The sequence below is a fragment of the Cyrtonyx montezumae genome, unplaced genomic scaffold (genome assembly GCF_038088225.1).
Source record: "Cyrtonyx montezumae isolate F1298 unplaced genomic scaffold, pur_monq_1.0 scaffold_45, whole genome shotgun sequence".
NCBI lineage: Eukaryota > Metazoa > Chordata > Aves > Galliformes > Odontophoridae > Cyrtonyx > Cyrtonyx montezumae.
In genome coordinates this window covers 771,786-793,322 of record NW_027072051.1, presented here as the reverse complement: position 1 = coordinate 793,322, position 21,537 = coordinate 771,786, and the positions used below count along the sequence as shown (strand labels likewise).

At 44.8% G+C, this 21,537-nt stretch overlaps 2 protein-coding genes across 2 annotated transcripts in view; one reads left to right on the top strand and one right to left on the bottom strand.

Annotated features, from left to right (window-relative positions):
- The window catches only part of PHLDA3 (pleckstrin homology like domain family A member 3), a 135,137-nt gene that overhangs the window by 32,967 nt on the left and 80,633 nt on the right, over positions 1-21,537 (bottom strand). The gene's annotated exons all lie outside the window — the stretch shown is intronic.
- IGFN1 (immunoglobulin like and fibronectin type III domain containing 1) lies at positions 717-19,742 on the top strand. The gene is made up of 25 exons (XM_065747443.1): positions 717-786; positions 1,288-1,410; positions 3,175-3,314; positions 3,773-3,872; positions 4,722-4,769; positions 5,297-5,342; positions 5,646-5,820; positions 6,413-6,526; positions 7,281-7,452; positions 7,911-8,183; positions 8,824-10,110; positions 10,420-10,467; positions 10,621-11,973; positions 12,452-12,576; positions 12,903-13,044; positions 13,454-13,750; positions 14,310-14,609; positions 14,990-15,163; positions 15,246-15,374; positions 15,736-16,038; positions 16,514-16,602; positions 17,405-17,600; positions 17,941-18,240; positions 18,714-19,040; positions 19,530-19,742. Exons 1-25 carry the CDS (start codon positions 765-767, stop codon positions 19,541-19,543), a joined length of 6,297 nt encoding a protein of 2,098 aa, XP_065603515.1. The 5' UTR covers positions 717-764; the 3' UTR covers positions 19,544-19,742.

The following is a 21,537-nucleotide window of genomic DNA, read 5'->3' as shown; positions in this document are numbered from 1 at the left end:
GGAATCTAATCTAATTGCTCTTTCAGAGCTTCAGTAACTCTATAGTTTCTGCCCATGTCTCTCGTATGACAAGGAATCTGCCTTCACAGTTTGCTTGCAGGATGATGATGTGTTACTTTTCGTGTTGACCGCTTTGCAAATAGAGGAAGAAACACCTTCAGCAGAGGTCATACAAGTGACAATAACTAGTTAATGCCAGATTTACACTTTGCCATTTCCTTCTAGAGTAAGTACTAGCTTATGGTCTGCTTGAGGCTTGTTGCTAATTTAGACAAGCTAATTTAGATCAGGATGTGCTTCTGCTTCATGCCTCATTTCAGACATCCATCTCTGTAGCTTTCTTCTCAGCAACTGCTCTTACCATCCATCAGAGCTCGCCATGTGAGTGCCATGTGGTGTAATATTTGCTTGAAACATGAGAGGAGTTTTTGGAGGGAAGCCAGCTGACATGGAAATGAATGATGTGTCTGAAGGATGCTGTTAGATGTGTTTGTTTACCACGCAGGCCTGCCAGGCATTCTTCTACCTGGTTTGTGTGTTGTGCTGGTGATTCAAAGTTGGCGTTTTGTGCTTTGGAAAGAGGCAGCAGAGTTGTGTTGACTGTCAGCCGAGGATGTAGCAAGCAAGGGAGGAGAAACTGCATCACAAAAGCGAGCAGCATTGAAGTCTTTCATTTTCCTTGTGGACTGTAAGTAATTAAATGTCTTTTCTTCACAGGAAGACCTGCAGCCTATTTGTACTGACCACAAGCAGCCAAGCAAAGCATGATGGCAACCCGTCCAGCAGGTGAGAGAACAGTCAGGGCAGTGAAACCAGCATGGACTACCCCTGAGAATAAACCCAACCTGTTCTTGGTGTTATTTGGCAATTAGGTGACTGCTTCTCACCGTGGCAAGGAGGGACACTGCCAGCTGGCTCATCAGGTTGTGCTGACCTTTGCAATAGCGTTTTCCTCATGCCAGATTTTGAAATTTTGTTGATGTAAAGCATTCTCTATCCAAAGCTTTGCTAGGCATGTGAGCTGGTATGCCCCTGGATTGCCATCTTGATTCCAGATCTTCTTTCTTTGGTCATAGCTTTGCAATAAGTCAACACAAAATCACAGACTGCTTCGGCCTTCAGGCACGTTCACAGCCTGTAGGATAAGAATGGAAGGGTCCTTTCTGGTTCAAGAGGGGCTGAGCAGAAGCAGTTACTGTCCTAAAAGGAGATGGTGGGGATTGTGAGACCGTTTCTAAGGCGTAAACACATTGTCTTAATGGAATGTGTTTTTCTTTGCCTTTCTAGTGAAGTCTGTCCAGAAATCTACCATCCGAGGAGTTCATATTACCCAGTTTGTGGATAAGATCCCAAAAGGATGCAGCACACCTGACTTCGAGCGAAAGCCTGTCAGTCTAACTTTGCAGGAAGGTGAGACTCTTTAAAACAAATAAAAATAAATAAATAGCCAAACCACCAGTCAGAGTTGCACGCCTGCAGGCTTGATGTCTCAACTCTGAGTCAGTTTTTCAGACTAGAGCAAGCTAATTTCTGAACTTTGACTAGACCAGAAAAAAGCCATATGTGGCCCAAGTCTCTGCAGCACTGAGAAAAATTTCATGAGTACAGGAGTTCTGAGTTTTTATTAGTGTATGCAAGACCAAAATAGGGCTCCAGATGTATCCAAGAAATCCTGTGGATTCTGCAGGAAGATCTCAAGTTTAGTGTTTTGTGGCAAAAGTTTGAACACTTTGCAAAGATTTGTTGTTTTTCCATTTAACTAACTTGTATTATGAATGCTCAGCACTAGACCAGAAATTAAATGGGATATTTAAATACCTTTCAGTAATGTCTGCCCTTGTGGAGTCTTGTATCTTTTTGGAGGGGATAACCTGGATGGATCGTGTAGCTCCTCCTTGCTAGACTGGGCAGTTTCTAGCACCCTGGATTTCTACTCTTGCATCGATTTTCATGGTCCCTTGACATTTTATGAAGGAGCGCAGTGGCCTCTAGTGGTGTATCCTTCCCTCCAGCAGAAGTCTCATGCATGAAGCATGGTGGTGTGTCACCCTGTCTAAATGTTCTGTTATTTTGTCTAGTACAGGTTGTGTATAGCTTGTATGCAAAGTACTGGGGCATTAAGGTCAGGCATTGTGTAAACAGAGTTCACTGTTTATGCAGATGCACTGTGAGTATCTTTAATTATGTCACTGCCTCATTTAATTCAGTGTTTGTGTTAACAGGTACTCTTAGCTGTTAGGATTTGACAGAAGGGTGATCAGTTGGAATCAGCTTTGGATAATAGATAGTTCTGGTGCTGCAGTCTCAAAAGGAGTTTGAACAAAATGCCTTTTGTTAAGGATCTGCTGGCTGTGTGTCCAGCAGAGCTTGCCGCACCATTCCTGGTTGGTTTTGGTGGTGACTCTTTAGAAGGGTGTGGGTAATATTGCAAGACTTTCTGGGGAGATGTTTTTACATTGTTGGCCATCTGAAGACCAAAGTTATTACAAAGGAACGATAGGAATCGCTTCCTCCGTGAGTTACATCCACTAATCTCCTTTTCTATTCCAGCATGACACTCCCACTTACATTACTCATGAGTCACTTCTCTGATTTGTTGTTGTATCGTATTCCTATGACTTTGAAGCTGTTCAGAAAAAGAAAGAAAGCATTTTCACGAGACAGTGGTAATGCTGTTGGAGATTTCAGTGGTCAGATGCAGTATACTCAGGTTATTAGAAGCAGAGGTGAAGGAGGGAGCTCACAGGTGAACCCCATCCTCTTCTCCCTCCTTGCATCCTCAAACAGCAGTGCCTGTTGTGTTTGGAGTGGAAGGGAGTGCTAGGCCAGCAGATTAGAAAGGTATTGCAGAAAGATGACATGTACAGAGCACATGAGGAAAAACTCCCTGCCCTGCATGGGTCATCCCACTTGTTTTTAACAGTCAGTGCTGTCCCATACACTTTCCAGAGCACACAGAGAAAATATCTTTTTTCCAACTTTATTTTATCCAAATGAAAAAGTGAAAGGAGCTCTGACAATTCACGGATGGATTTCTCTGGTATATAGAATCAGGCACAGTGAGTCCTATGGAGCATAGCATTCTTCCCAGCTGAGGAACACTGTGTTGATAACACAGGGAGCCTGGCATGAGAACCTCATGTTCAAAAACTGATTTCTTGCCTCTTTTGAAAGGTAAAAATGCCATATTCAGAGCTGCAGTCAAAGGCGTCCCGGCCCCTGAGGTGAAATGGAAACGTGCAAAAGGAAATATGGATGATCCTGACAAATATGTCATGTTCTACAGTGCAGCTACTAGTGAACACATTCTGCAGGTAAAGATCAAATATTGCAGAGAGGACAGATAGAACATGGAAAGTATAAATGTGGAGTGGCAATGGGGGTGAGAACGTCAGCAACTAGAAGTGTGTAGGTAACCAAGTTCTAGAAAAGCACAAAACTGAATTTTATCACTCCATCCACATAACGATGATCAGGATGAAATAAGAAGAGGATCTGAAGGTCAGGATAGGTGCAGATTCCAAAGATTAGAGATGACTTCACGATGTGGATTTCTTCTCTTAAAACATGCTGAAAGAGCAGAATGGTCTGAATGTTTCACAAAGAGAAGTTGATCTAGATGTCAGCAGGTCTGCAACGACACAGAAGTTGAGCAGAGTAATTGTAGGAACAGAAGAAAGATCTGAAGTTTCAGCAAGTAAATGTTTTGTAGGAATTTGAGTAACTGAAGTGTATGAGAGTGTGAGACTGAGTCTGTGTTCTTCTTTTTAAGATAAATAAAATCACTGCAGGTGACTCTGATTTGTACCGTTGCACTGCTGTAAATGAATATGGGGAAGCTACGTGCTCTGCTGGCCTCAGGATCATACAAGGTAGGACTGACCATTTCTGTAGTCCAGATATCCTGTGATCCCAAGTAATGGGCTTTGCTGTCTTCTGGGAGTGAGTGCCCTGAACATTAAGTATCTTCGGTGTGAAGGACTGCTTTCTTCTCACTGAGGACTGGAGTTCTGCAACTCCCCCCACTTTGGTGCTCTATGATAATGAGCTTTAAGGGAAGACAGCAGAATGTGGGTATTGTGGTCATTGCACCGAACCATGCTCAGAAGCTCCGGATTTAGTGCTGAACTGACTCAGTCCTTTATGATACTGGACAATTCAGGCTGTCTTCTGGGAGGGATCCATCTTATTTCACTTCAGGTGTCTCCACCTGACCTAGTCCACTGTTCCCCTTCATAGTCAGTGGAGAGAAGTGTGTTCTTCATGGGTAAACTAACTGACCTGTTCTGGGAATCTGGGTGAGCTGGAGGTGTGGACTACTTTGGAAGTGTCTGCTTCACCTGCATATCTATAAAATAAGCTTAGAAGGCAATTATCTGTGTTGTGCCTGATAACCCTTGCAACGTGGCTTCCCATCTCTAAAAAAAAGCCATTAGTATTTCCAGCATTACTTAGCATACAAGCTTTATAGGGTAGAGGCAGTCTCCTCCACAGCATAGAGTATCTAATGAGCACAGAAGCAATTGCAATGCAAATGCAGTGTTATGGATGTATATTACTGGGAATCAGTGTCAAGTTGACAAGGAAATCCAAACTGGAATTTATTTTCCTCTTGCATTAATGACACATGTATAGGTTTTATAATTCCTAGACTTACTGATATTAGTCTGTTATCTTGTTCATCTCATGCATTGTTTTTCTTTTCTCTTCTAAACTACCAGTTGGCTTTAAAAGGAAAGCAAACTACGTTACTGGACATCCTGCTGAGGGTGAGTTGAATAAATATTTTTTGGCATACTTGAATACTCTCAAGTCTAGCACATCACTGCTAATTCTCCTTCATCAGTGTGAGGAGAAAAATCAGCACAGGAGGTGGGGAGGAGCAAACACTGAGACACTGCATAGAAACATAGTTAACATAGAAAATGCCAAAGGCCTTTGAGGAAGGAACAGGATATTATTTCCAGTCTTACCTGCCTTCCTGTCTTTAATGATGAATTCTTCAGATTAATGATTAACTCTTTAGACATTACAGCAGAAATAAAAGGAAGGCTAAGAAATTGTTTCATTTCTGAATGGAAAAATAAAAAACAGCAGTGTAATTTAGGAGCTTCTCTGTCTTTTATGGCCTTGAAACTTACTCCAAACCTGTAAAGAATGAAGTAGGAAAAAGATGATAAATTTTGAATGTTCTGTGCATGCTTGGTGCTTGTCTTTGGGTAAAATGACATCTTAAAATATGGCTTTGAGCTGTTGTAATTAATGATTCCTTTTTTCTTTTTGTCCTCCGTAATAGAATTGAAAAAGAGTCTTCAGGACCTCAAGAAGACGCTGAAGAAGCGGTATGTCTCCATATAATGGAGACCATTCTGACACTTCCCAGGTGTTTCATGACACAATAGCTTCTTAGACCTTCAAGTCAATACTTTTTGTTTCTGAAGTTGCTCACCATATGGAGGGATGTGGTAGAACAGCTTGTTACCATCTGTGTGGGGTCCTGTTTATTTTCTATATGCACAGGGACAAGTATACTACAGAAATAACAAAGAAAGTTGAAAAGAGGACTAAGTGTAGGGAACTGAGAGAACTAAGACATCTTGTTTTCTGTTAAAACGTCTTGATATTCTTTTCTTCCTGGTTCTAAGGGCTCCACCACCAAAACAAAAAGTAGTGGACAGAGAAGCAGTCTTCCAGCTGTTACTGCACGCAGATAAGAAAGATTATGAGAAAATCTGTATTAAATATGGCATTTCTGACTTCCGTGGCATGCTGAGAAGGCTTCAGGAGATGAGGAGGGATGCAGAGAGTGAACAAGCAGAGGTAGGATAAACTCTGAAGCACTGAAAGCATTGGGTTTTTAACAAACTGCCATGTCCTACAGTTATTTGGTAGCTTCTGGAAACAGGCTTAAACCTTCCTAAATTGTTTTGAAGCTGAAAATTTTATTGTATGACAAGGAATGATTTATGACAACGTTTTAAAGTCTGTTTCTCTGCTTGATGTGGATGAAAAAGTTGACTTCATAAATTTCAGGAGATCCTGATCTTAGGATAATCTGTTTATTAAACCACATAGCTGAATTCTGGGATCAGTTGCTTCTGAAGATGATTTGAACTTCAAATGGACAATTTCTATGCTTGAAAGTGAAAACTGTCCTTCACATACAAGCAGTGCAGAAACCTGGACAGACAGAGGTTGTGTGGTGTATGAGTGACCAGTATATCATGTTAGATATAATCTGCCCACAGGAAGAAACTCTGGAAACTTAGAGGTGTTTCTCTACAATTTCAGTTAGAGGTAGCTCTTTTCTGTGCAGATGGAAGGCAAATTTTACACTGGTTCAACAGCTTAAGAACTTCTGTCATGATAGCCTTATCATTTAGTGAATTCTTATTCTTTTTTTTTCTGTCAGTTAATTCACAGTGTCAAAAACATGGAACACATAAAGGTCAACAAGGATGGAAGTGCTTCTTTTACCCTGGAGATGGAACTGAAAAACGCCAACAGCAACGTTTATCTGCTTAAGGTAGAGGGGGAGAGATGGGTTGGACTGTTCTTAAAGTCACTGTAGTTGTCTGCATGAAGTACTTAATCGATTGGGCAGCATCTGAGAGGAAATGAGAGTCTTAAAGAGGTCTGTCCGTCACAGAGTCCTTGCCTGACTGGGGAAAAAGTGTTGACATGGTGGTCCAGGCAGTCTTTGGTGGTGAATATCACTTAGGTTTTAGTGATCCTAGTAGAGCAGAAAGATTTCAGTCTGTTACTTAGAAGTGTTGTGGATGTTTTTACGGAAGATATATTTCAGTAAAACTGTGTTCAGCATCTTTAGTGTGAGGAAAAATTGAATTAATTAAAGAGGACGTCTAAGAACCTCCAAATTGCAACCTACTCCATTGCAGCAAGGAAAAGGTAACTCAGATATGTCACAGCTGGCAGATTGGTCAACTTTATCCATTTTTGAAGATGCTAAATCTTTGAAGTTTCAGCAACTGTGTATTAGTTAAGCTTCAAAACCTTACATAAGCTAGCAAAGCACTTCCACTTGTCCTAATTTGAGAGTCAGATGCTCTATCCTGTACAGGAATTACTGCATATATAATTGCCCATGTTTTATATAAATGAGTGCTGTCTGCTGCAAGGTGTAAGAGTGTAGACTTCTCTCTTGTTCCTCACTGGTATCAAGAAGGCATTCATAACAAAAAATTTAGCCTAATATTTATTTTTTAAATGCTTCTGCTAATTGTGTGCTGCTTCTAAGAGTACACTGTTTCTCTTCCTAGGACGGTGAGAGGGTCCGTTATGGAACAGGAGATGAATACAGAAAGTATTGCCTTAGACGGATTGGAAAGAGGTATCATTTTATTGTCAACGATGTGCATCCAGAAGATGCAGGCTTGTATCAAGTCAGAGTGGAGGATGTACCTGTTTTCTCAACCGAGCTGGATGCTGAATGTAAGGGTTTGAGTTAGTTATGATGGGCAGCTGTAACAAGAATTTATTTTCTGGAAAGTTTCATGTGGGAGTGTATGCAAAGCTCAGCAGCCAAAGCTGGTAACAATAGAAAACTGATTTTTGTGTTGCCTCGTAAGGGTTTGCTCCTTCTGACACGGGTGAAAAACAGCAGGAGAGTGATTATTGTGGATGGATGTTGCATTTGTATTCCAAAGGATGAGGTTCAGGTGCCCGTTTCAAATTCTGGATGGCAGTGGACAAATTCATTAATGTTGATACTAAGATAAAGACAAAAACCTGCTGTTCTATCCTGTAGAACTAGACACAGGAACACGTCGCAGTTTTTCTGATACTGCATACACAGGCATAGCATAGCACATCCTTTTTTTCCTTCAACAGCCATGTGTTTTTCTGGGGAGACAGAGCTGGCTCCATTTCCTTTCTTTTTTCCATTCCAGCCATCCCTGTGAGATTTCAGAAGCCGCTCAGAGACACGCATTGTCATGAGGAGGAGGATGCTGTCTTTGAGTGCATCCTACGGACTCCCTGCTTTGATGCTGTGTGGCTACATAAAGCTCACCCCCTCGAAGCAAGTGAGAAGCATCAGATCACTGTAAGCCCTGATGGTCTGACCCACCAGCTTATTGTCAAAAATGCTGTGACCTCTGACAGTGGCTTGTATACACTCGACACTGGAATCTGCTCCTCAAGGGCCTGGCTTCTTGTAGAGCGTAAGTGATGTGCCAAATAGTATTCTTCTCACTGCCTTATTGATTGCTGAGAAATGAAATGTGGAGCCTCTAAGTCTCTAAGTAGTGTTTGTAGAAATGACATTCTCACTGGGCCTTCTTTCCTCTTTAGGAGTGACAATATTTTCCCTTGTTAATTGTCCTGACATGAGGTCCTGCTTCAGAGTTGGGAACTGATGGACCCTGTGTGTGTGGGATATTCTGTAACTCATTCAGGGCTGGAGGGAGGAAGAAGGCAGGAGGCACTAATGAATCCCAGATACCTCCTAGGGCCCTTTTAATTGGACTTATCATGCTGGAAGTGTGCCCTGTTTCTTCTAAGAGCTGTTTTGTTTTTTCTTTTGTTCTTTCGTAGCAAGCATGTTTCCGTTCAAAGTAATGGTTGTCTTAACTAAGAAATATAAAACTGTCTTAGTGTGACAATGAAAAACAGAGTTAGAACTGAATATAAGTTTATTTAAATTATATTCCTGTGACAGAGTAAAGTAACAAATGCTAATTTATTTTATTTGGTTGTTGATGCAGTGCATGACATACAGATTCTGTTTTTTTTTGGTTTTTTTTATCTTTCTTTTGCTCTGAATTATTTCTTCTCCAATCAAACACTGTGTCTTCAATACAGATGCCAGGGGGACAAAGGATGGAGAAAGTGAAAAGGAAAACTATGACTTGCAGAAGGAAACATTGCCATCTAAAGACAGAGCTAAGAAGCTTAAACGTGGAGAATATCTCGGTGATGAAGATCATCCTATGGATGCTGGCATGAAAAGACATGGCTGGCACCGAAGTGACCACGAGGGCAGTCAAGGCTTCTCCACTCATGCTGATGAGGAATTCAAATTTTTGGGAAAAGAAGGGCTACGTAAAACCAACAGAGATGGAGTGATGGGGCCTGGGCAGTTTTCAGGAGAGGGAGATGCAGACTCCATGATGGATGATGCTAGTAACGCCGGATTAAAAATGTTAGAAGGCAAAAGTGGATTGAGGCCTGTACACAGCCAGGATTCTATGGCAGGCAGAGCAGATACTGATGATGGATTAGGAGGAGGAACTAAATCTCATTCTGTGGATGGCAGACATGATAGCATGTTAAGTGCAGCTGATGTTGACATGGGTGATGCAGAAGGTGTGAACTCTTGGCATGATAAGTATGCTAAATTAGGTGATACTGGTTCTAGTGCTGGCTTTGCTGGGATCAGAGATGCCACTGATGGGAGATCTGTGTCAGATGGAATCAATCTTGATTCAGCGAGAGTGGGAGATGCACATTCTGTCTATGGCAAGGATCATCTGCCTACTGCAGCTGATATGAATGAAGTCAGAATAAATAGGGAAGGAGAAATAGGGTCTCCCTATGGCAAAGGCAGCCTAACAGTTGATGCTGGTGGTCATGTAGGCCAGGCAGAGAAATCAGGCGTGCTGTATGGGCCAGGTGGTCTTCCAGCTGGAGATGGAGCTAGGACTGGTGCAGGTGGCAGTTCTGTGGGAGAACTGGAAGTTTTATATGGTCCAGATGGTCTGCCAATTGGGGCAGGTGTTGATGCTACTGCAGTTAAAAGGGGGGATCTCTATGGTAAGCATGGACAGTCAAGTGAACCTGGGGCTGGACCTGGAAATTGGATTGGAACTGATGGAGCAGGAAGAGAAATGGCATCACCTTACGGGAAGGATGGTTTACCAGCAGGAATGCAAGCTGGGGTTGGTGATGCAAGTTTGGAAGGTGCTGGGTATGGGAAGGCTGGCTTTGGTGGTGCTGGTGCAGGGGGAGTTGGGCCATTATATGGAATAGATGGTCTCCCAGCTGGGGCTGGTGCTGGTGTAGCAGGTGCAGGGGGTCTGGTAGGTGCTGGCTCTCCCTATGGAAAGGATGGTTTCCCAGCTGGGGCTGGTATTGGTGGTGCTGGTGAAGGTGGATTTGGAGGTGTTGGGTCTCCTTATGGAAAAGATGGCCTTGCAGTGGGAACGGGACCTGATGCTGCAGGTGTAGCAGGTCTAGGGGGAATTGGATCTCTGTATGGAAAGGATGGTCTCCCATCTGGGGCTGGTGCTGGTTTAGCTGGTGCAGGGGGAATTGGGACTCCATTAGGGAAGGATGGTTTCCCAGCTGGGGCTGGTGCTGGTTTAGCTGGTGCAGGGGGAGTTGGGACTCCATTAGGGAAGGATGGTCTTCCAGCTGGGGCTGCTGCTGGTATTGGTGGTGCTGGTTTAGCTGGTGCAGGGGGAGTTGGGTCTCCACTAGGGAAGGATGGTCTCCCAGCTGGGGCTGGTATTGGTGGTGCAGGTGTAGCTGGTGCAGGGGGAGTTGGGTCTCCACTGGGGAAGGATGGTCTTCCAGCTGGGGCTGGTGCTGGTATTGGTGGTGCTGGTTTAGCTGGTGCAGGGGGAGTTGGGTCTCCACTGGGGAAGGATGGTCTTCCAGCTGGGGCTGGTGCTGGTATTGGTGGTGCTGGTTTAGCTGGTGCAGGGGGAGTTGGGTCTCCACTGGGGAAGGATGGTCTTCCAGCTGGGGCTGGTGCTGGTATTGGTGGTGCTGGTTTAGCTGGTGCAGGGGGAGTTGGGTCTCCACTGGGGAAGGATGGTCTTCCAGCTGGGGCTGGTGCTGGTATTGGTGGTGCTGGTTTAGCTGGTGCAGGGGGAGTTGGGACTCCATTAGGGAAGGATGGTCTCCCAGCTGGGGCTGGTATTGGTGGTGCTGGTGCAGGGGGAGTTGGGACTCCATTAGGGAAGGATGGTCTCCCAGCTGGTGCTGGTATTGGTGGTGCTGGTTTATCTGGTGCAGGGGGAGTTGGGACTCCATTAGGGAAGGATGGTCTCCCAGCTGGGGCTGGTATTGGTGGTGCAGGTGTAGCTGATGCAGGAGGAGTTGGTTTGCCATTTGGAAAAGATGGCCTGGTGGGAGCTGGACCTGAGGTTGGTATTGATGGTACAGGTGCAGGCGGTTTTGGAGGTGTTGGGTCTCCGTTAGGGAAGGATGGTCTCCCAGCTGCTGCTGGTGTTGGTGGTGCTGGTGGTAGTATAGCTGGTGTAAGGGATGCTGGCTCTTCCTATGGTAAAGATGGTCTCTCAGCTGGGGTTGTGTCAGGAGCAGCTCATTTTCCTTCAGGAGGTAAAGAAGTGATGGGATCTCACCATGGTCAGGATGCTATGCTGGGCAGAGCTCAAGGGTATGTAGGTGGAGTAGGAGGAGCTGGCTTATCCTCGGAAGGTGGGGGTGTTAGTGGCTCTGCCATACAAGGTGCTGGGTCTGCATATGGGTCAGCTGCATCCAGGGCTGGCAGACTGGGAGATGATGGGAGGGAATTGGGCTCAGTCCATGGTAAAGAAGGTGTGATAGGTGCTGTTGGAATGGGTGGTGAATATGGACAGGATTCACGTGCTGGCAAATCTGCATACAGTGAAGCTGGGAAGGGGACTGCCAGTGATTTCAGAGGATCAGAACACAAAGGTTCATCCCATGACAAGGAATCGCTTTCAGGTCAAGGTGATGCTAGGGCTGAGGACAGAGATTTAGGACACTCAGGCTCCCTTTATGGCGAGGATTCTGCCTCTGGAGGCACAGGGAGCAGATTCCATGATAGACTGTTTGGTGGGTGGAAGCCAGGTCTTTTTGGTCGAAGTTCACAGGGTTCTGATCAGATGTCACCCCTTTATGGTGGTCCTTCAATAAACCAGAGAAAGCAGGTACCTAGCCTTGATATTAAAGCAAGTGATTTCTTGAAGAATACAGAAAGTACAGAAAAGAGACGATACCATCGCCTAGATGACCTGAAAGGTACGTGTTTAACTCATCACTTCTGTGTCACTGATCTTTGCATTTTGATACTAACAAGAGCAAGCTCGGGATTCTCCATTTAGGGTGGTGCAGCCCTGTGTATTTGTAGAGACTGGGGGACAGGAGACTAGAAAACACTCAGGAAAGAAGAATAATGTGTATGCAACCTTTTGAATAATAACAGTTTGGGCAGCTCCGTAGCTGGTCACTGCAGAGGAGAAGCACCCAATAAATATATTCTACATACAAGAACATGCAAGGACTACAGTGTATGAAGGCCAGCTATAATGTCCTTCTATGCAGCTGCCCAACAGCATCAGTAAAACAAAAAATACCACATCATGTGCTATGACTGCAGTAGATGTATTTGAAAACCTTTATTTTCTCCTCACATGCACATGTTCTTCAGTACCATTACTCTCTACCAGTGCATGACAGACGTAGCATCTTCTCAGTGTTTTCTTTTCTGAACATTCAGCACCACGCTGTCGTGTCAACAAACAGTTAATTGATGTCAGAGTCCTGAAAGGGGAACCAACTGAGCTGTCTTGTGCTGTCAATAGACATGACTTAACAGGAACCTGGTTTAAAGATGGGTTAAAGGTAAGTGTCCTCCAGCCTGTTTTCTTCAGTTAGTAATTCTCTACTCTCTGACTTAATGTGTATCATGTCACGTTGTCCCTCCCTCTGCCAGTCATGCTGTGATCTGAATATGGTTCTGGAAGGCTTCTGCAAGAGCTTGTTTAAACTAAAAATCCTGTTAGAAACTCACCAGGATTTTCTTCACCTTCCTACCACAAGATAGTTCCATTCGTGCTGACCATGGGAGGCTTTGGGTTTTCCATTTGAGGGTTGGAACTAGATGACCTTTGTATTGCCTTTTTGTTTTAATTTTTTTTAAGAATGAGTACTTGGGCTTTACCTTGTAGTTAACAAGCATGGATGGAGTCTCTTTGGAAAAGGAAGGTCTAGTCCACAAACTCATTATTAGCAAAGTGGAAGATATTCATGCTGGGAAGTATCGGTTTGAAGCTGGAGATATAAAAACTGAAGCTTCAATTTTTGTTGAAGGTGAGTCTGTTCAGACTACCCTTGCTCTTAATGCAGAGTGCTAGCCTTGCAGTGCTTGAAGTGTAATACGTTCCCTCAGGACCTATAGTTGGTTATTGGGATTTTATTGCAGTTACTGCTTGTATGGGAGATACAATAAATACCTTTTGAAAATTACTCTGTAGCAAGGTGCATGTGAGTGTGAAGCACTGAGTGTACAGATAAAGGTGAAGCCACATGTATTTGCACTGTCATGAACATCGCTGATTCAGTTTGGATAAGAGAGAACCAAATTAAATTATCTGGAATATGTTTTGGGATATATGTTTGGAATACACAGCAACAGTGAATGCTGACAAGTCCTTCCCTTCAAGGTTAGCCTTATCCTCTTTGAACTGCACTTTGTAATGACTTTGTATTGTCTTCTCAGATCCTCCACAGGTTGATGGAGTTCTCCTAACAAACTTAATGAGTGTTCCTACTGTGGCCAAGGCAGGGGAAAAAGTGGTGATCAAGATCCCTTTTGAGGGCCGGCTTCCGGTCAGAGCAACATGGCTAAAGGACAAAATAGAGCTGGGAGATGACTCAAGGATTCGTGTTGATAAAACAGACACCTTTACCATGCTGTCCATCTCCCATGCTGAGAGAAGGGACTGTGGGGATTACAAAGTCAGGTTGAAGAATGACAGTGGACTCTTGGATATTGACCTAAAGGTTGAGGTAATAGGTAAGATCCCCATTACATCTACAGTGACTTTCATCATGAGGATGAGGAAGGAGAGCCAGAAGTAATGATCACAATTTTATTTAGGACTACAGGCTATTCCAGGATGAACAAGGCTGTGTTTCCAATAAATCAAGGTTCAAGCAGTGGTTGCTGACATGATTCTTGCCCTTTAATACAAGATGACACATATCTAGTTTCATTTTGGACGGCCTCATTAATTGAATTTTGAATGCTGGGAGACTGTGGAAGATAGGGCTACACACAACAGGCAATTCTACAGACATAACATCAGGGTCAAATTCCATCCTCCCATAAGTGTCTGTACTCTTGGTGCAGTGCTTATGAGAACAATCAGCCCATGGAGCAAGGGCCTTGCTTCATCCCCTCTTCCTCAAAAGTAGAAGAGTGGATATTTGAAGAGACACTTCAAGTGTCTAGCTTTCAGTCTACAACTAGGGATATGTACCATCAGAAATGAGTCTCCCAGCTGGTGAGCAAGAGACACTGTCTGCTCCAAGGCTGAGATCTGGAACTAAGCTGCTTGTGTTTGTCTTTTCAGACAAGCCACAGCCACCTGCAGGACCCATGAAAATTGTGGGAAGCTCTGCAAATGATGTCACCATTCAGTGGAATCCCCCGAAGGATGATGGGGGCAAACCAGTACAAAACTATATTATTGAGAAACAGCAGGTAGGCAAGAGCGACTGGGTGGCCCTGGGAGAAACCCCCAGGAGCTGTACTACTTTCACTACCAACAAAGTGGAACAAGACAAGAGCTACTACTTCAGAGTGAGAGCTGTGAATGCAGAGGGAACCAGTGATGCACTGGAATCCAGCGAGGTGGTGACTATCAGTAAAGGTGAGGAATGACTTTTTATGGTGGTGTCCTACAGCCCTATGGGACATTCATTATCCAGGTTTCACATCAAGAAAACTCATTGCATTGTGGATGCTGCTACAAATCTAAACCTGAATCAAGGTTGTGAGGGCTTCACACAAAACTGTGCTTGCCTGTTTGTAGCCTGGACTTGGAGCATGGTCAGTAGGTCGAGGGCCAGCTCTGAGACTCCCAGCACTAGAGAGATGGGCCATGAAAATGATCAGAGTGATCTCAGTCGGATTTCCAAAGCTCACCCATAAAAACACATTGGAGAAACTTGGAAGAAATGTCCCAGCAGCTTTGTTTCCTTCATCTTTCGATACAAACATTCTAATAATGAAACATTAATGTCTTTCTAGCTTCCCCTGGTGCCCCAGATGCTCCCGAGATCATTGGTGTCAGCAAAGACACCATCACAATATCCTGGAAAGCACCTCGGAAAGCTGGCAGCTCCAGAATTACGGGGTACATCGTTCAGAAACGCAAGAAGGGCACCATGACCTGGGTGCCCGTCAACAGCGTGCCCATAGCAGGTGGGTAGCTTGCTTCCACCCTGCACTGAGTTTGAAAGGCTTGATGAAAGGCTTGAAAGCTCAACTCGTTTTCTTTCTGCAGACAAGAAGCTGAAGATAACCAGTCTCAAGAAGGGTCTGCAGTATGAGTTTTGTGTGGCAGCTGTCAATGCTGCTGGCATGGGGGATATCAGCGCGCCGTCACAAGCTGTCTTTGCTCGGGATTCCACGAGTAAGTTAACTGCCACCATCCTTCCCTTGGGAGCTGCTAAAGCTGAATGGAGACTGGGGATGTTAGTGAGGAGGCAGTGTTTTTCAGTGCTTTGTAGCAGTATGCGAAGACAGAGAAATAATTGGGGAATGTTTTGTGGCAGAGCATGTGCTGTCTGCATGGGGAAGGATGTTAAAGTCAAGAGCTGGTGGATGCCTTGTGCAGACATTGTGTGGTGTGGAGGGAGGGTCAGGATGGGTGAAGAATAAGATAGCAGAGTGGATCTCCAGTGCACTGTGGGGGTGTAGAGGATCTCAGGAAGTGACTGAAAGAAGGTACATGTGTACTAGAAAAATAGTTGAAGTAAAATTTCCCTTTTCAGAACCTCCAGGTCAAGTGAAAGACCTTAAAGCGACCATCAGTGACAGCACTAGTGTCACCTTGACGTGGAATAAACCTGAAGCAAAAGAGGGAAGTGATGTGAAGGGCTATGACGTGGAGATCCGGTCTTCTAGCAACCTCAGCTGGACCAAATGCAACATTTTTCCAATAGAGACGACCACTTACAAAATTAAAGGCCTGCAAACCAAGGAGATGTACTTCCTACGTGTGAGAGCCCTCAATGACTGCGGCCCAGGAGAAGCTGCAGAGCTGGAAGCCTGCATTGAAGCAGTTCCCCCTGTTGGTAAGTCTATCCCATGTTGTCTGTGCTCAGTATTATTACTCTGCAAGATCCCTCAAAACACAAAGCATTTTTGAGAACATCAAAAAATGCTCTTAGTCCAATTCCCCTTCTCAGAAGTGTCCATTGTGATTTCTTTTTGCATTAATATCATTTTACACAGAGGCTCATCCATGTAATGGGGTGAAGTGTGTCATAGACTTTTTTTTTCCATGAATGCAACCATGGTAGTGACCACAGCTTAACATCCTTTCCTCTCACTTAGAGTGCTAAATAAAAAAATAATAAAACATGAAAGGTGCAGTGGTTAGCAGAGAGCTCTGGCAGTGCATCAAGGAGCTTTTTTTCTGCTGTACCACTGACTTTATCAGCAGCCTGCAGACAAGCAGTTGGAAAGGCCAGCACGTGCACGTGAGCTTGCCAGCCAGTGATTATGTCATAACATAAAACTGTTTACAGTAATCTCTGTCTTTTCCAGTTTCTCCCAGGTTCATAATAGATAAAACAGTGAAAAATTTCCTGGTTATAAAAGCAGGAAATGCCATTCGAGTGAATATTCCTTTTGAGGTAAGTTTTCAAATTGGATTAAGAAGTCCCTCTTTTTTATGTGTACAAGACACCGGGCAAATCCTTTAACCTGCCTATGCTATGTGTACCTTCTGCATGAAGAGAACAAGAAAAAGAATTCAGCTGTCACTCATTGGCATTCATGGCTTTTGAGATTTATAGTCACCCAGCAAGTGAAGTGCTTGGGATGCTCTCCATCCAACCATCTCAGTGTTATCACCATCTGGCACTGATCTCCAGCTCTCTCAGAAAGCCTTAGGGTAGCATTTCTAGCAACATTCTCTTGACTGTGTTTGTCTTACTGTGCAGCAGAACATAAGCTATCACTTACAGAAATCCAATGTGCTTTGACATGAGCTTGGAATAACACAGGTAAAGTCTGGGATGTCAGGAATTGGGCATTGAGGGTGAAGTGTGCAAACTGCTGACCTTGCTCCAACTCAGCTGCTCTCCTGGAATGTAGAGACCAAAGATGGAGAAATAGAAATACACACTTCTAGGATGTTTTCTTTCAGAAACCAGCAGATGTTTTTTAAATAAGAAAATGTTAACTATGATGTCATCTGTTGTTTTTGATCTAGCACACCTTGTTTGACAATAGCTGTCACCTTAGTACAAAGTTACAAAGAAACTCTTGAGCAGTTCTGTGTCCAGGGCTCTTAGATCCAATCTCTGATATTTCTGTGTATCACTTAGCTGTGTCATGTAGGTGTGCATTTAAAACGAGATAATGACACCGTAGACCTAAAGACGTAATCTGGAGGGAAAGCACGTGTGCTGTAACTAGTGTTATTCTTCACAGGCACCTCCAGACTGTGTGCTGACCTGGCTAAAGGATGGGGTTCCTCTTCCAAGCCATGCTAAAATTAGCACCCAAGATGGTACCTCCCAGCTGCTGATTAAAGCAGCAGAGTTCACTGACAGTGGCATCTATACTGTTGAGCTCATGAGTGGGACAGGGAAAAGAGAAGCATTCAGCTTCCAAGTTCAAGTTACAGGTAACTCTGCCACGTGCATTTCTGTGTGTGTCTGTGTGTACATGACAGGTTTACAGGCAGATATGTAGAAGGCAGAGAACTGAGTTCAGCCCTCATCTTCTTTCCTCTATCCACAAGAGGGGAAGGAGCCCCAAAAGTTCAGTCTAATGCACCAGAAGCTCAGTTAGTAGCAAATGAGCTTGTACATCTGGAGGAAGAGTGAGGTCTTGTGCCTTCTGATGGCACGAACAGCTCAAACTAAAAGCTCAAACAGGGAATATCTGATGGACTTGAAGTTGTTAGTGTCCTGTACTGCACCACTTTCCCTCCATCTTCAGTATTATTTGTTTTCATCTGACAGATATCCCGCAGCCACCTGGGCCCATTGAACTGAGAGAGAACGTGCCAAACATAGTGACAGTAACCTGGGAGCCATCGACATCTGAGAAATGGGAAAGTGATCTCTTCTACACAGTCCTGAAACGTGAATCCCAGAAAGGCGTGTGGCACGTGGTGGGTGACCTGATCTACACCAACAAATTCACTTACACCAACGTGATCGCAGGCCGGGATTACTACTTCAGGGTTGTGGCAAAGAATCACTTGGGATCCAGTGGTCCATCCGACACTGTGCAGCCCTGGAGAATTCGAAAACCAAAGGGTAAGCTGCTTTCACGAGTAGCTGTCTGTGTTATGGTGCTGTGCTTTGCTCCTCGTTCCTAACACACTGTGCTGGAATAGGTCCCTCCTCCTGTAAGCATTTTGTTGTGAGTGCCTGGAGATACCCTCAGAAATTCCAGTTTGCTGGGAAAGGATGATCATTTCTAAATGGATGTTGTTGCAAACCTTTTCCAGCCATTATGTCATTTGTTACAAAACTGATTCCCAGCAAAATCTAAGGCTTAATTTTTGCAGCAACTAATGTTTCTGGCTACAAGTTACGTTCTGTCCAATTAAGGAAGAAGCTCTAATTACAATCCACAGGCGTGGGGGATCTCAGACTGCAGTGCAGAATGCCAGATGTTAGGGGTCACGGTTTGAAACCAATCCTTCACTCCGACTTCCACCCCCAGGAAGCAGCATCTCAGTATGTGCTTGTAATGTGCTGTGTTGCTTTTTTTCTTCTTTCACCAGCTGACATTCAAGTCAGACCACACAGATACAGGGGAGTTAATCAAAACCAGCCCCCAAGATTCCTTGTCCCACTGAAGCCCCACGTGGTGACCACTGGCAGCGAGTGCCGCATGAGCTGTGCAGTTGGAGGCCATCCACCTCCCAAAATCACGTGGTATAAAGATGGGAGAGACCTCTCCAACAACCCTTCCTATTTTGGCACTAATGACTTTGGTGTCTGCTCCCTGGTGATCCTTGGGGTTTCAAAGGCTGATGAAGGAGATTACACGGTCGAAGCCACCAATGAATCGGGCCGTGCTTTCAGCAGAGCCTCCCTCACTATTAAAGGTAACAGTCCTTAAATGTTCCTTTCTTTCATCCTGTGGTGTCAAGATAGATATTATTGTGTCAAGATGCCTTTAAAATAGTACTTACACAGCTGTATTTATTGATGGGAGCAGTATCCTATGATTTGGCCTTAGTTGGCCAAACACGATGAGAAGGGGAGAGTGGTAGTCTGAATGAGAGTCAGTGGGGATCCTGATGTGAGTGCAGAATCAGTGACGTTGGCTGAGGAGGGACATATGGTGAATGAACTTACAGGTAAATGCCATTAGCAGCTCACTGATTCATCGTGAAATGTCCTCTAGTTTGAGACAGCCTTCTTTGTGTAGGTTAGGATGCTGTGATGGGATTGTCTGAATGGAGAAATGGGTCAAATACATGTAGTTCTTTTTGAGGTGTTGGTCTTTCTGACCCTGTAATGTATGAGGGTGTCCTTGTACGCCTGTCAGACCATCTCCTCTGCTCAGTTACTCCTCTGTCTCTTCTTTTCAGACTCCTGCCTGTAACAGGACCTTCCTGAAACCACCTCCGTGCTCCTGTGTGAATCAGGTTTTCTCTGAGAACTGGCCCTGCACAAAGGCTACGTGTCTATTTTCAGATGTGCAGTGTGGTCTGAGTGCTTTATTTTTCAGATCCAGTAGTTGCATTTTGAACAGGATGCTGCGCTGTAGTCAGAACAGTGGGGAAAAAGCTTTAGGAGAATGGTGTGATCATGACTTTACGGCCTCTAAAATACAAATGAGAAGCTTCTGAAGATGAGAGGAAAAATAATTGGCCAAAATGAGAGTTTCCATGGAGAACAGAGGTGTGATGCAGATGTGGTAGAAGCATGAATTCCACTACCAGGAGCAGCTGTGTCATTTCCCTTCACTTCCAGGTTGAAAGCAGCATGCCTGCTAGCTGTAAGAGGACTCCTCAGCCAAGGCTCACGTGAGGCAGTGCTACCAGCAGTGGAAGTGGCTGGGTGAGAATGAATGGAAATCCAGAACCAGTTGTATCAGTGTGAGCAGATCAGTGCTGCTATAAAAAAGGATGTAGCAGTCCTGAACTTCCCATCAGTATCACCTTCGGAACATAGCTGCCCCTTCCTCACAGCATCCCTAGGGTATTACTGCTTAATGCTAAAAGAGGTTAAAAATCTTCTGTGCCTGGCCAGAAGTATGAAGTACAACCAGAGGTCCTCTGCTGTGGGCTGGAGGACTCCATCCCCAAATGGAGAATGAGACTGGAAAGCAAAAACATCATGGCAGTGCCTTGGAGCCCTGGCACCAAATAGTTTTCATCTTGGAGGGTGGGAGAGTCAAGGACTTAAAGGCACTGGGTCCTCACACAGCCAGTCAAACATTTGTATGGGGCTGAAATGTTTTTTGGTTATATTTTGTACAGTGTTGTACAGATGTAGGGACAGTAGATTATTGAATTAAACCATTGTTCAGTAAAATTAATGTTGCAAAATGTGTTTATTGAGACAGAGGCCCAGCCAGCTCTGAATGCTAATCCAGCTCCATTACGACAGCATTTTCATGTGCAATGCCCATATAATTTCCCCCCCGTCTTCTCCCCCTGACACCTGATCTCCCACCTCCTCCCTTGAAGCTATTGATCCCAGCTGAGAATATTTACGTTGTGAGTTAACCTTAAGCAAGAGCTTTGTTTTACAACTCTCTCCTGACCTGTGGCTCAGGTCCTCAACCCAGCAGCTGGAGTCTGTGAAGGTTCCCCCTGTTAAATACAGAACTCTGTGCCTTCTGTGGTGGGTGCAGCTGCCTGTCCTCCCGCACTGCACCTCCATCCAACTGAGGAGGCAGATGCTGCTGCTGGGAGCCCTTCCTGCTCAGCTGGGACCTGCAGAGCTGAGCCTGGACTGAGGCCCTCGGGGTCAGTGCGTTTGGTTCAGGGTGTCCAAAGAGGGAAAGGAGTGAAGTGCACAGATAAAGGGACATGCTGATCCTTCCCTCGGAGGAGGGCTGTCTTAATATTTGCCTCCATGTTGGTAACGGCCCAGATGATCTCCTCTGGAGTTCTTTATGTTTTATGGATCTCCAGCAGCTGTGAATTGTGCTCCTGGAGCTGCACTCACTATGATTTGATGACTCCGAGTAGAGCTGCTTTCCTGCAAAGCTGAGTGATGAACGCCAGCAAGGTCTCAGTAACGCCCGTGCGATACTGTAGGGCCGTGCAGCAAATGTGTGGCACTGCATTGGCTATTCTTGGCTGGCACCTGCAGCAATCACGCAGTTGCTGGCATAGCAGAGGGGAATCGTGTTGCTCAGGCAGTGCTGCTAAAGCCCTCCTGCATTCCTTGTGCTGCTCGTTTGCTGTTGGCTTGGCAGGAGGATGTCACACTGCGTCCCCCGTGGGCTGGCAGACCACTCCTGGCACCTTGCTGGGGCTGAACACGTGCTGCTGTTTGGTGACAGCTGGAGAAATCACTCCAGCCAGTTCTGCAGCCCTTCCATCGCTCTTTGCAATAGTGTTTGGTGCTGGGAGATGATAACTG

What these genes read in the sequence shown, in the direction of transcription:
- IGFN1 (XM_065747443.1), top strand. Translation starts at nt 765, where the DNA reads ATGATGGCAACCCGTCCAGCAG. An exon ending in AACCGAGCTGGATGCTGAAT is followed by an intron (nt 7,453 to 7,910) that starts GTAAGGGTTTGA and finishes TTTCCATTCCAG; the next exon opens with CCATCCCTGTGAGATTTCAG. An exon ending in TCGCCTAGATGACCTGAAAG is followed by an intron (nt 11,974 to 12,451) that starts GTACGTGTTTAA and finishes CTGAACATTCAG; the next exon opens with CACCACGCTGTCGTGTCAAC.